Source organism: Pavona decussata, unplaced genomic scaffold (genome assembly GCF_977016875.1).
Source record: "Pavona decussata unplaced genomic scaffold, jaPavDecu1.1 SCAFFOLD_67, whole genome shotgun sequence".
In the NCBI taxonomy this organism is placed as follows: Eukaryota; Metazoa; Cnidaria; class Anthozoa; order Scleractinia; family Agariciidae; genus Pavona; species Pavona decussata.
In genome coordinates, this window is record NW_028145486.1 from 2,773,608 (window position 1) to 2,787,904 (window position 14,297).

General features: G+C 41.0%; 2 protein-coding genes across 3 annotated transcripts in view; both read left to right on the forward strand.

Moving 5' to 3' along the window:
• LOC146478068 (uncharacterized) overlaps positions 1-4,881 on the forward strand; it is a 66,634-nt gene extending 61,753 nt beyond the window's left edge. For both annotated transcript variants that reach the window (XM_085112780.1, XM_085112779.1), the window contains 5 exons: positions 674-735; positions 1,240-1,302; positions 2,778-2,840; positions 3,167-3,316; positions 4,036-4,881. In XM_085112780.1, the coding sequence (XP_084968906.1) occupies positions 674-735; positions 1,240-1,302; positions 2,778-2,840; positions 3,167-3,316; positions 4,036-4,514 (817 nt within the window). In that variant the 3' untranslated portion in view covers positions 4,515-4,881. The remainder of the gene's footprint in view (positions 1-673; positions 736-1,239; positions 1,303-2,777; positions 2,841-3,166; positions 3,317-4,035) is intronic.
• The window catches only part of LOC146478073 (uncharacterized), an 89,886-nt gene that overhangs the window by 9,441 nt on the left and 66,148 nt on the right, over positions 1-14,297 (forward strand). The window lies entirely within an intron of this gene.

The following is a 14,297-nucleotide window of genomic DNA, read 5'->3' on the forward strand; positions in this document are numbered from 1 at the left end:
CCAATGCCATGGCGCAACCTTTGGGGTTAACTGATAAGGCAGCCAAATGCTAAAATGAAATAAGCGAAAAACAATAATTCTGCCAAAAAACGAAAGTGAAACCTCAAAACAAACAAACAAACAAACAAGCAAACAAAGTTAACGTAATGTGTCGCCCTGGAGGCTGAATGTAGAATGTCACAATTTTCTCAACGGATTTTTCTTTTTCAAACCACTAACCGTAAGCCTCCACGCACTACGCTCGCCCCAATTTTCTGTTACTTAACGGCAAAATATCAATTTATGTTGATTAAGATCAACATAAATAACATTTTTTACACAACGCCCCCATTTTCTGCACGATGTACACATGCGCATTACACGCAAGTTTCAAGGCTCCCTCAAAACATACAGGTTACTCTTCGTAAGAGGAAGTTACGTTTCTTCAAACACTAATATTCGTCGATTCAAAGTTGTCGATTGAAAATTTTCGTCAATAGCAAATTGCCTCGTCTGTGGAGGCCCTTGCCGTCAACCACCTTCTTTCTCAGGGCCACTTTCCCTTTGAAGATAAAGCTGCTGAGTGCAGAGACGGTAATAATTTCTTACCACTTGTCAAAGCCTATTTTTTAATAAGAGGGTCAGGAGAAACCGCACTATTGGGGTGGTGCGTTATGTCTGTTTTTCTTTTCAGAGTTCTCAAGAAAAACAAAACCTTTTCAAGAGACGAGCTGGGAGCAAGGGAACCATGCATAGGTTTGGCCGATGGTACCTTGGGGTACCTTGTCATGACATTTCCGCGCGCGTCTGATCAGCCAGCAGCGAGAAGTACGCGAGTGCGACCGTTGACTGTTTGCGCCGGCAAAATTAGGCCGCGAGCATAATCTTAAAGGCGGTATCTTTTTGCAGAGTAGGGACTCGGTTACACAGTTTTAAAGGCGACAGTACAGTTAACCCTGATCTGGAAGATTACTCAAATCTCATCAGTGCACATCATGTGAAGTGATGAAAAGAGAAAAGTGTAAAGTTACGAAATAACGGCAGAATAATTTGATTTCATGTCCACTTACCCACATCTCATTATTTACAAGGAGTCAAATTCGCCTCGTCTGAATCCGTAAACGGATACCGGTAACTCCACGGACACCTTGCGGGTCTTAAGTTTTGGCCTGGGCTTAAAGAAGAAGTATTTATATTACTAATTTCCCTCAACCAATTTTAAAAATAGCTCACTGGTGTCACTTTTGTTATTTTATAAAGGAAAAGCTGGACGAGATGGAAGAGATGGACCAGCAGGTCCCCCTGGAACTCCCGGGATACCAGGTATACAAAGGGACACCATCATACTTAACATATTGCTAGTTAGGGTTGATGAGTGTGAAAAGAATGAACTAATTAAATGATTTCTCATGATTAATTTTGGTGCATGTTGCTTCGCAGTAAATTGTCAGTTTGGTCAGTCCTATTCCTCGAGAGGGAAAAAGGAACTAAGAATGACGTGATTGTTTGAACTGATTGAGCTGTCTGTTGCCACTAAAAAAAGTTCCCAGCGAGACCTCAGGCCGAATCAGTTTGGCTGTCGCTGAACTTTATTCCCGGTTGTAAACATCCTTCCCTCGCTGTAGACATGCGCATTTGAGCTCAGAAGCAAACCCAGCTGAGTCAGCTTCCAGTCAAAACGTGGCAACTAAGTAAGTGACTATCGCCCATACGCGACCTCTGACCGATCGCCAAGATAGTGCGTGCTCACTAAGACCCCCTAGGATCCTACTAGTTCAATTTTGGATTTGTCGTTCCCGTTTCTGGTAATTATTGAAACTTTATTTTGGGTTCATTTGTTTGGAATTATTCTTATTCATGCAGGAATAAACGAAAACACAGAATTTCAGTTCCCTAAACAACTCAAATCCGCCTAGTCTCATAAACCTTAAAATTTTCACAAAAGAACGCAATTCCTCTTATTCTGAGTAAACCGTATTCTGTCACTTCAAAATATTGACGGCAGACTGATCCGAACGGCGGAGGTGACGAGCTTGATAGAATAAGAACTGAGTCACGTTTGCTGCGTATAAGTTCAAGCGGGATTAGGTGGACGTGACTCAGTTAGAAAGGCTCGTAAAGCTCAATGATTTAATCAACAAAGCTAAAATATTGCACCCTTTTGGTATAAATAGACGAGACGAAACACGCCAATGACATATCTCACACTTGTAACTTAGTCCTAAACAACCAATCATTGTCACGCATTTTATATTTTAAATCTTTATTTGTAACGATCCTTTCATGTTTCTCACTTTTCTTTTTCGTTCAGCCCCCGAAGAAGGTTTGTATTGCAAACCGAAATATCGGGCAAAAATTTGTTTTTTTTTTTTTTAAACAAATATATTTCAGTTGTTCTAGCCTTTGTTGTTTATTGTATCAAGCTTGTCATCTCGGCCCTTAGGATCAGTCTGCCGTCAATATTTTGAAGTGACAGAATACGGTTTACTCAGAATAAGAGGAATTGCCGTATTTTGAATTTCAAATAATTTGCTGATCCTGGTCTACAAGTGATCCGGCACCACTCATCGGTTTGTCGCTGTGGAATTGCAGATTTTATCGTTTCTGTTAATTCTGCTATCAGGGGAAGAATGAACGGAATGTTATTCTGTTCATTTTTAAAAAGAGACTATGCCCCAAAAGAACATGATATGATACTATTCAATATTCCTTTTGGTACGAAGTAATTTCAAAAGAAGCTAGCTTAAGATGCCCTTTATCTCGTAATTCTTTGGCTAAGTTAGTGATGGTAATTACAGGTCGTGACGGGCGTGATGGTAGAAGAGGGCTTGTTGGACCATCGGGTCTTCCTGGACTAAAAGGTATCCACATGTATTATATAAGGATTGTAGAAAATTATGTGCTGCTTTGAACGGTCGTTTCCTGAGCTCTCCCGTGCATACGCTCTGGATGGTCAAAAAAGGCAAAATATTGTTCAACGTGCTCCCCTCTGAGGAGTGTTTATAGCTCCTCAGTTTCCACAGAGTCTACAGCTACAAAATGAGATGTTGGAGCCATTTAAGTAGTTCGTCGCTGAAAATTGACCATGGATCCCGCATTGATACTTTTAAAAGAGGATGCTACTTTTATTTTAGCATAATTGGCACTTAGACTGAAAGGACTTGTCACGAATTTCTCAATGATTCAGGTGATGTTGGTCAAAACGGCAAAGAAGGCTCTCAAGGACCACCTGGACCCAAAGGACAAAAGGGACAAGAAGGACAAGGGCTGTCTGGGGTCAAGTACGTCCGCTGGGGGCGCACAAACTGCAGTGGAGACGCTCAGATTGTGTACACCGGTAAGTACTTCATGCCAGTACTGTCTGAAACAAAAGACGTATAGTTTGTAAATCTCGGACTAGACTGACAAGGGTCTCGTAAGACGAATCTCAAGACGAATTCATGAAGATATCTTTCATCAACTAATAGCTTTTGCCTTTACTGATAAAAGAATTACTATACTTTCATTTCGATAGCTAGGGGATCGCTTAGTGAAAGAAAATGTTAAAGTTCGCTCTACCTGAAAATGCAATAACCTGCCTTTAGAGAAACGGTCACACATGAAGAAACCTACACCTTAGGTACACGGCCATAAACATCAAATGAGAGAAAGATTAATAAACTGATATGTATGGCAAGCCTTCCTCGCAGACGCTCTTTTGGCTCGTCACACGCAATCTTTCCTCCGCAACGAGACAGACTCGTTAGGAAAGAAAGATTGCGTGACAAGCCAAAAACGCGTCTGCGAGGGAGGCTAGGATGACTGATTACCTCATTCATGATCCTTTTTCTTATAGGGTTTCAGTGAGATTTATTTAACATGAAACAACAATAACTGTTATCATGCTTAGCGTTACACCGACTTTTCAAATATTCAAAGCTTTGGTGTAACAATAAGAGTGAAAAATGTAGGATCCCATGCAGAAAATTCTCAAGAATAATGAGGAAAAGAACCATTCATGATTCTCAATAAAATCACTCGCCTCTAATTTTCCTCTCATTTTACTTCCGATTTTAGGAATTATCGGAAGCGGTCACGGTAATCATGCTGGTGGTGGGTCAAAATACTTATGCCTGCCAAACAATCCAAAATACGACAGATATAGCGACTCTTGGCAGCGATCTGGCGCCATATATGGAACGGAGTATGAAGTCAGTTCATTTAATCCTTTCACGACAAGTAACCTTCATGACCATGAAGCACCATGCGTTGTGTGTTACGTCAGGTCACGTGGTTCCCAACTGATGATGCCCGCAAGGAACGACTGTCCATCAGGCTGGAGCGAAGAGTATCATGGGTACTTGATGACAGCGCATTATGGCCACAAAAGCTCTCGAGACTTCATATGTGTTGACAGAGAGGCAGAGTATGTTCCTGGTAGTAGAGCTAATCAGGATGGCGCACTGCTGTATCTTGTACAAGGTAGTTGTGACACCTTACCTTGTCTTCCATACGTCAGGGGTAGGGAACTGACATGCGCCGTTTGTACCAAGTGAAGACCAGCAGTACAGTGTCTTACTAAAATATTGCGGACTGCTCTTGTAGCAAATAGCTCTTGTAAGTAGTTAAGTCTCGAGGCTACAAATCAAATTATTAGCATTCACGAAAGTAAAATACCAGTTCCCTACAATCAGAGATGGAACGCTTGCGCAGTTTCCGCCCTAGGTAACGGGCTCCTGTTTAATCTCGTCCCAGAGCCCTCACTACCCTTGCCAACAGAACGGGCAAGAAGGATCACAGCCTCTAGGATTGAGATAGGCTGATGTTGCTTTTCTCGTATATGCCCAGTGATGAGCTAAGTCGCTTGACGAATCTTATCCATTTTGATTTGAGAAATTAAAACACCGCTTTAACCAAAGTAGAGCGATTGGGTCTATCCTGTGAGCATCCCGAGCAATACTTTCATAAATGGCAGCCGATAAATTATTTTTATTTTCATGGAAATTAGCCTTACTTGCCTCGCTAGCAAATATAATTTTTTCTCTAAAACTAGGTGAGTAGGGCTAATAAACATGCGACGATAAATCGGCCGCCATTCATGAAAAAGGTCTGTTGGCTGAAGATTCCAAGCTTTCCAAACACAGGCTACCTTCTCCAAGAATTTGGCGCGTGGCCGAAAGTGGCCTGGGCAACGAGGTCTCAAAATACTATTCTCTTTATTCCGGAAGCAGATGTTTATTCGATTAACCGACCACTTTCGATAAGCACCATCCCTAAAAGCTCAAAAACTTGATAAGCGCCCACCGTTGAATAAGTAGACCTGTGACAAGTCAACTTCTCTGAGCGACGAAGTCGCGACAGCGAGAGGGAAACAACACGAACACACCTACTGAGAGTAGATAGGGAACATAATCTTGGAAACGGCTTCTAGAAAGTCTATCGATATGCGCCCACCCTGAAAGCCCAAACACTTAATAAGCGCGCTACCCCACTGCCAATTCTAACAAAAAACATTCCTGCACTAGCCCAGCGTGAAATCAAGAGGAAAGTCAGTTGTTTTAAGATACGGTAGTCAATGAACTTTTCTATTATATAGTTGAACTGGTCCGCGTTGTAAAGGAGCATTCTGATTGGCTCCCTGAGGGGTCCGAATTTTCCTATACGGACCGCTAAGAACATATGCTTAGATGGATCAAACTGTTTTCCATTGGAAATCACGGGAGGAATGGGAGGGGGGGGGGGGGGGGATTTGCCAATTTCCAAAAAAATTCCTGGAAAGAAAAATTGCGAAAAGAAAATTCCCGCAAGCAGTTCACCATCCAAAAAAATTCCTGCAGGTAAGCTGAACCAAAGTATGATATCAAAACACAACGTCAAGTAGTTTTATTGTACATATCAAAAATATAACCTGCTCTTCTATCATTTTAATACAGGTATTAATGTTTTAGAAGTGACAATGCAACAGATTACATCTGATCTCCTGCTCATTATGGAGAACCATATTTCGAATGTGGAAGAAATATAAAACAATTTTACTATAGAAAACCTTCAACAATCTTTCTTTTGAGTAGGAAATAGCGTGGGGTGACAGGCCTGCAGGTCTTCTAACAATAATTTTTTTTTTAAGTGTAACTTCATTTTATTATTTTATATTTTATCATTTTATTATTATTTTAATGTAACTTGTAAGGCGCATTTGAATATTTGCGCCGAATAAGTAATAAATTATTATTATTATTATTATTTTTATTTTTTTTTTCCTCTGACAAGCACGTCATTTAGAGATTTTCTTTTTTCAAATTCAGATTAGCGGTGACTTTTTGAAGATTTCTCGTAGGAAAGGCTGGTTTTGTATTTAGTGCCATTTTCCCATTAAAACATGTTTGAGGCTGGGCACGATGGTTGATATTGTTACGAAAGGCAATATTTGTCTGGGGGTGTTGTCTTTTTGCTTCAATGCCCATGACCCTTCTGTAAATTTGACGTCTGATAATTTTTTTTCAATCAGATTATTTGGGTAGCCTCTAACAAAGGTGTCGTGATTTAATTTTTTTTTTTATATTTTCCTCAAATGTTGTTTTTGAGGAGTAGGAGTCTTAGGGCTTCCGTCTTAACAACAGAAAACAAGAAATTCGACGAAGAAAACGAAGAAAATTCCGTCGACAAGTTCTTAGAGTACCAGAACCGCTCAAGAAAAAAAAAATCTTACCTTAATTAAGGGATGGGTAAAAGTTCGCCACTAATGGAACGAGTTCAGAACGTTTGAGGCAATATCCTGGGTCGAACTTAATCTGCCGCTCTGCACTTTCCTTAATTAAAGATGTTAGAAAGAAAAATGGCGACTAATACGAAGCTGGAACTCTAACTTGCCCTGAACGTAGTATCCAGCGTTCTCTTAATACCCACGGGTCACAAGTGAACCCCATTCAAGGTGACGAATTTGAGCTATCCCGAGAAGTCCTCTGTCCAGAAAGAAAACAACTTGTAGTCTCAACTGAGTGTACCGTCAAAATCTGACGTTTTCATTTATACAAATCGGCTTCCATTAGGCATCAACGAAGAATATAGTTAGCTTTTAGTCGCTCAACAACCACAAGCGATCTCAAAGCAGCTGGCAATACAACAACAATTACAATTGAGGTGGAAAGTACTAGTATGACGACCACAACAGCAGCCAGATCGGCTATTTTTTAATTAAGGAGCAAATTTCCAAAACTGCTCGTTTAGCATCTGGATTGCGAATAATGATCAGCCACCGCTTCCCAAGCTCCGAGCCATTTTGCGTGACAATAAAGACGACTTAAATGTAATTTTGACTACAAAAGCTTCAATTTCATTGATTGCCGTTCGTTACATAGTAAGTTTTTTTCAAAAGTTGAGACTTTTGAACAGTCAGCACTTTTAAGAAATGCGTTTTTTTCGGAATTTCAAATGAGTTAACTTTTCATTTTTCCAACTTTTCCAGTTCGATTAAAGAGACCTGTCAACCTTAGCATGCAAACCTTGACCAATAAAAAGTCGCCTTTTCGTGCGCGAGCTAATCAGAATTATTCCATGTGGTTTTTGTTTGCGGTTACGCGTCAACATTGCTTTTTCTCGCACTACTTGAACAATGACCACAAACAAATTTCACGCGAACTAGAAAATAACAGGCGGGAAAGCCTATATAAAATAAACCTTATTGAACTAGTCAGTTCGGTCTGTATTGGGAAATATTGATCTCGTCCTTTTTTTGGCAAGTTTATGGACCTCGCCTTTGTCTCGGTGCATGAACTTTCAAAAAGAAAAGAACTTTACCAATATTTTCCCAATACGGACCTCACGCTTGTTCAATAACATATATATATATATACTGTAAATCCTCGTATAAGCTCCTCCCAATAAACCCCCTCCTATAGCCTCCCCTCTTAAATTAGCGTCATTTTTCAAGAAAGCGCCCCCTCCTTTTTCCCCTAATTTCAGTTTTGGGTAAGTAATGAGACGACAAAGTGGTGATCGTGTTTGTTAATCGTCACGAGTCATCGGTAATTTAGAGTCTCTTCATATGAGCTCCGTAACCGGGCTGGCCCGGTTTTTTGACAAATTTTGTAACTCTTTTTCTGCTCATGTGGAAAATTTTAGCCCGGTTACCGACATAAAGAAGGGGGCCGATTCTTCGCTTTGGTGTTCCCTTCCTCTGAAGGTTTGCAGAAATCATCCGGCATCTGTGAAGCAAACGTATTTTTTTGTACTGAATTTATATTAGCGTTGGTTTCAGTCTATTTTAAGTCGTGCCAATAACCGGGCGGAGTGTTCACATGGGAAAGATTTCCAGCCAGGTTACTGACATCTCTAGCGCAAAAACCCAGATCTCGGTAACCGGGATAGGTCGACTTTTCGTTCACAACACATCGAAACGCTCAACCAACCAACCAACCCGGTTGACCGTAGCCGGCGGTTTTGTGCGTTTTTTTTTTTTACGCACAAAACCCCAAGGAAATGGTTATGAAGAGGTCCTCAGACTAAACATTGAATTGCTCTTGACTGCATGCATCAGATTGCAATTCAACAAATCAGTTTCTTTTCTAACACCGGTGGCATCTTGCAGCTTCCAGTAAAAATGAAATAACCGCCCTCCCCCCGCTTACGTCGCCAGAATCACGCTTCCAGCTTTAGCCTAAATTTGAAAAAAAAACTTCCCGGTGAGTTATCTTTTATTCGAGGACTTGTACTTATGGTTTTTTAGCCACAACAAAAGCAGAAGGATTGGATATGTGATATTCGGCGAATGCGAACAAAACCAAGATTTTTTCAACTGTTAAACGGATTACAAAAAATTGACCTTCTTGTTTACTTCTAAGACTTATCTGATTTGTGAAGTGATGGAATCTGTCCATAATCAAGTATCGCCCATTTAGTGTGTTCTCTCTCTACGAAATGTTTAGTCCTGGTCCTTCGGGTTATCAAAACAGACAACAATGGACCAAATACTTGACTCTGGATATTCCCTTCCTTGCCTAAACCCATATTTCAAGTTTGCAAGAAGTAGTTTTACATCTGTTTTGGCAGGAAAAAGGTTTATTTTCTATCCTTTCCCCTTCCTTTTCTGAGCTAATATCAAAGCTCGCATCCAGAAATTGGAAGCAAATTTTTAGCCTGCACAAACCCGAAATTAAAGCAACCATCTGTAACTATCAGCTATCTGGTACCGATGGATTTTCTTGCTGGTTTTTTTGTTTTTGTTTTTGTTTTGGTACTGTTAGCATGAAAAGGATTAACGAATAAAGAAATAAACATAAAATCCTTTTTGGTTTTATAACAACAAGCGCTCAGACACGTTCTAGTGCATTCCTTTATGATCTGAAAAGAGATACATCACTGCGCAATCGGCATTTTTTTTGTGAGTCAATGTTTTATAAGGTCATGGATTTAGGAAAGAAGGCAAAGGCTTCTTTGTGGGAGATTCTGCGCTGCTTGTTTCATGCAGCGGTAATTGCTTTCCCTTTGTCTTGCATGATTTTCCAGGCTTTCTTGTTCATGGATCATTTGGAAATGAAACAGAGATTGGCTGAGATCGAACGAGCGACACCAAAGACGTTATTCACAACAAGTCAACCACAGGCAGCTGGAAGTGATAAGCTTGATGCTGATGATTTGCACGTACGATTGAGGAAAGCAATTACCATAAGTCTTCAAAGCCTCGAAAAACAACTGAAAGTTTTGGAAACCAGGTAATACTCGTCAGTTGTAAAATCAAATCTATTTTCCGAATTAACTGAGGACTTGCCGTTCCTAGTGTATAGGATCAAAATTTTGGCATGTTATCATGACTGAAATGATAATTTTTTTGAGCAATTTTGTAATGTTGCACTTGACCTGAATAAATCAGTTTCATTTGGACTTTAGTGCAGGATATATCAGTGGAAAGGGTGCCGATGGAAGATCTAGATGGGCATGTTCTGCACTTCGAGCGCATCTTCGCCGGGCTACATATACACTGCGCATCAACGCTACTTACATTACTTACTGGTTACTTCTCACCTTACTGGTGCGTATTTCAGTTTCATTAAGGCAAACATCGCCTGAGATATGAACATAACGACCTATTGTAGTTTTTTAAAATAGGGATGGAGGAGCAGGGATGGCGCAGTGGTGAGAGCACTCGCCTCCCACCAATGTGGCCCGGGTTCGATTCCCGTACTCGGCGTCATATGTGGGTTGAGTTTGTTGTTGGTTCTCGTTCTCGCTCCAAGAGGTTTTTTCGGATCATTTTTTGTTTCTGGGCAACAGAGCTCGAATCATGGTAATCGAGCACGACAACCATCTCGAGCTCGATTTGTAATCCACCTCTCAATATCGTACTCCATTTGCGGTAGATCGAGTACTGGTCTATTCGAGCTCGAAATCGCCTTCGAGCTCGGTTATCTTCATGGAGCTCCACATCCATATCGAGCACCGTTACTTATCGACCTCTGATGACTGTGCTCGATTAGGGGATGTATCGTGCTTGAATAGATTCGAGCTCGATATCACTCAGACTTCCAGCTCCGCCTAATATCGAGCTCGGTAAAAAATCCACCTCAAATTGTTGTCGATGTTCCGTTATTTTCCGGGGTAGGGGGGAGGGGGGAGGGGGGGACAGAGAACGTTTAATCGAGCTCGATCTATTTTTTATTTCTCTTTTACAGAAAAAAAAAATGAATGAAAAATAAAGTTTTTTTTCTTTAATAGATTGTGTGATTTTTCTCTTTGTCCCTTTCTCCAATAATTGTTCACTCGAGTTTATTATTATTGCCGGATTACGTTCAATTTACCAGCATTCCTTGACACATGGATCGCACGGTCGACTCGTCCCAGACTCCCAGACAAAAAGCCTGAAGACTCTGGGTACGAGATTGGCTGGGTACAAAATTGCAGAAAAATCAATCAAACGACATTCTCGTTCCCAGAGCCTTCTGTTCCTCTCAGGCGGCTCTGGGAACGAGAATGCAGCAAACGAGCGATCCTGGAAAGATCCGTTGAGACATCGATTTAGACTGTTAAACAATGAAAAACTCCGGGAAGTAAAATAGAACAACCAGAACTCATCCTCGTTCCCAGAGCCTACGATCTTTTGGTGAGCGGTTGGATCGTTCAACAATAACAATAAATAAATAAATAACTAAATAAATAAATAAAAAATGTTGGGCTCTTCGGTCAGAACTCACCAGGTATGGGCATGCGCAATTTAACCGGAAGTCCGACATTTTTTTGATATTTTTTTTCTGGTTCGTTTTTTGACCGCTGGTCAGAGGGAACGAAGACTCTGGGTACGACAGAGACAGAGACAGAGACAGGGTATTGATTCACTGATTTCAAGTTATTTCCCTGGGAACGGCTCTTTCATCTCGCTTGAACTGCTCAATACAAACTCGAAAATTTCGCCTGAAAGGAATCATTTGATAACCTAATGCGAATATGGGGAGCACTCAAGTTCGAAGCTAGTTATTTACGTGTATAAAAGCATGAAATGAACACAGAGACCTTGGTTTTATCTAAAAGCTTCCGCGAAGTGTATTGATAAGTGCAAAGTAACAGGAGGAACATGAAGTACTGAAATGGCGATCTGTGTCAAAGTGCATTCCACACATCTCGACCTAGCGCGCTTGCTTTTCACGGGCCAAACTAAATATTTTAACATGATAAATAAGAAAAATTGCCTGTTCAAAAAAATTTTTTCATTACCCGTTATATTTGTATACCCTTGATGATATATGGCAAAAATCACTCTATCTAAGGAATAGCAAACATTGTATTCTTTACGTGGGCAACTTTAAATGAAAGAATGTTCAGGTGGAGATAAAATATAGTTTGGAAGCAAGCACAAGGGATGTAAAAACGATTGTGAAAGTGTCAACTCGAGAAAACGCTGCCTTGTCTTGAGCGAGAGTTTCGAAAATGTACTAATTTGCATAATTTCAATCGGGCCGTCGGCCGCGTTTTGGCCGATTTCGAACTTTCCCAATTTTGGTCAAAATAAAAATTCGCTGGAACTTTTGAATATTATTTTTGAAAATAGTCCACCAAAAGGGTCTTTTGGGGCAGATAAAAAAAAAATTCGAATTTTCGCTTTTGTCGCCGGATTCTCGAAAGTTACTGACAACCGCTCTTAAAGTAAACACATTCTTGATCGGAGATACTGGGCGAAGTCTTCAAATGCGCTTTTGTTTTTTGTTTGCTCGTCCATGTCTTTTCATCTCTAGCCTGCGTAGCTGGCGGTTTTTGTTGATGGGCGGGAAAGTCGGGCCGAAACGAGTGGTGCGGCTGCGGGGGAAATGGGGCGAGATCCGCGACAGACGCGGCGAAGCCGCGTCAACGAGCGGCGAAGCCGCGGCTTCGCCACTCGTTTCGGCCTTTGTGCCTGTTTTCCCGCGAGCCCAATAACAAAAACCGCCAGCTACGCAGGCTATTTCATCTCATATATGACCTGTGCACAGTTGTTATCAAGGGAAACCAAATCAGTAACGAGCAGGATGGCATTTATGACGTCATCTGTCTACGTACGCCAGAGTCAGCAATGAGCTGTGATCTGACAGTCAGCTGACCTTTTCAGTTGCGATTCCCATGTTTTGTACTTCCCTTTGAAAATGAAGATCCTGAAATTAAATTTTACGCCAAACGTTAAAGCATTTTTTTAAGTACTGGTTTCTGTGCACTAGAACAGTAATTTTTAACGAAAACTGGATCTCTATTGCAAAGTTTCTGCTATCTATTGCCACTGATCAGGAAAGTGACCGGCTAATATAGGTGACATTTTCATTTGAAGTACCCCTACAACCCCCCCCCCCCCCCCCTCACACCAATTTTTTTCAGTAAAGCAATATCCTTGATGTTTAGCTTATTTCTGCGAAAAACTTTTGTCGCAGCATTTTCCTCACTTTTCTGTGACTTCGAAACTTTACGAAATTGGCTTTTCTTAGTTGTACCGCCGAGCAGCAGAGAGATTAGGTCTAGCGGGTGAAGCGCCTAACGTCATCTAAGGACGTTGGCGAGAATCGAGTAAACGAGGCACATTGATTAGTGATAGTTTACTTTATTTCATGTGACCTAATGCATTTGAATGTACAACTTCTATCAGTATACTAGTTTTCCTAGGCTATAAAGAAGTCTCATTTTTCTCATGAACGGTCGGCGAGAACCAAGACTGCGTGTATGTGTGAAACTGACGTTCCCAACTCGCGTCTTCTGTGCCATTGTCCTAATGCATCACATTGGTATCTGGTCCGTGTTATCGTAGGAGATTTTCCAGAAATTTTTTTCGTTAGTCGCCAACAACAACATTTTCCGAAAGATCTAGTTTGGCTAGATTAGATTGCTGCTTTGCACTTCTGTTATTACTAGACACACGCTAACAATACCAACAACAGTGATCTAATTACCACCAAGATAAAGCTCGGTTATCTTAAAGCTTTGCTGTTTCAGAATGGATATTTTGATAGCACCAGCATCACTGATCCTATTACAGTCCAGCTTAAGGCTGATCACTTTGCAACTTGGCTGCGTTAACGCTCCAAATAAACTTGAAAGACCGACAACGGTAATCTGATTATGACACAGATCTAGTGCGGCTACTTTGCACTTTAGCTCTTTCAATACCTGAGATAGACTTGTGACACCGGCATCTGTGATCTGATTATCACTCAAAGATAATGTCCAAACATGAGAGCTTGGCTCTTTCAGTGCCTCACACAGACTGCCAACACCTGTATCGGTAATCTAACCGCCGACCGGTTAGCTCAGTTGATTGAGCATCGGACTACCGTGCGGGAGGTCGTGGATTCAAACCCCGACCGGACCAACACTCAGGGTCTTCAAATAATTGAGGCCTTTGTAATGACATCTGCAAATGGTTAGAATTTCTAGTCTTCTCGGATAAGGACGATAAACCGTAGGCCTTGTCTCACTACACTTCAATGTTCATAACCCAAACACTAATCGCAAATAGGAGGGCATGGAGTTCCCGGTGTGCTGGTCTGGTCTTTGTGCTGTTTCATGATTTCATGGGTTGGGAGGGTAGGATGAGGTCGCTAATGGACATATGCTGGTGTAAACCGCATTTGAATAAATTATATGTAAATAGAAAATGCAGTATATAAATGCATTTCAATTACCTTTACCATTAATCTGATTACTATCGAGAGCTAGTTTTGTCATTTTCCAGCTTTTATCCTGTAGTGCTCGAGATAGACTGGCCACACGGACATTGGTGATCTCCTTATTTAACAACTTTATTACAGTTAATTTCCTTGACACCCGCTTAGATATACTGTCTACACACTGGTCGTTCAATTGTGAAATAGTAATTATAAAAATAATAATGA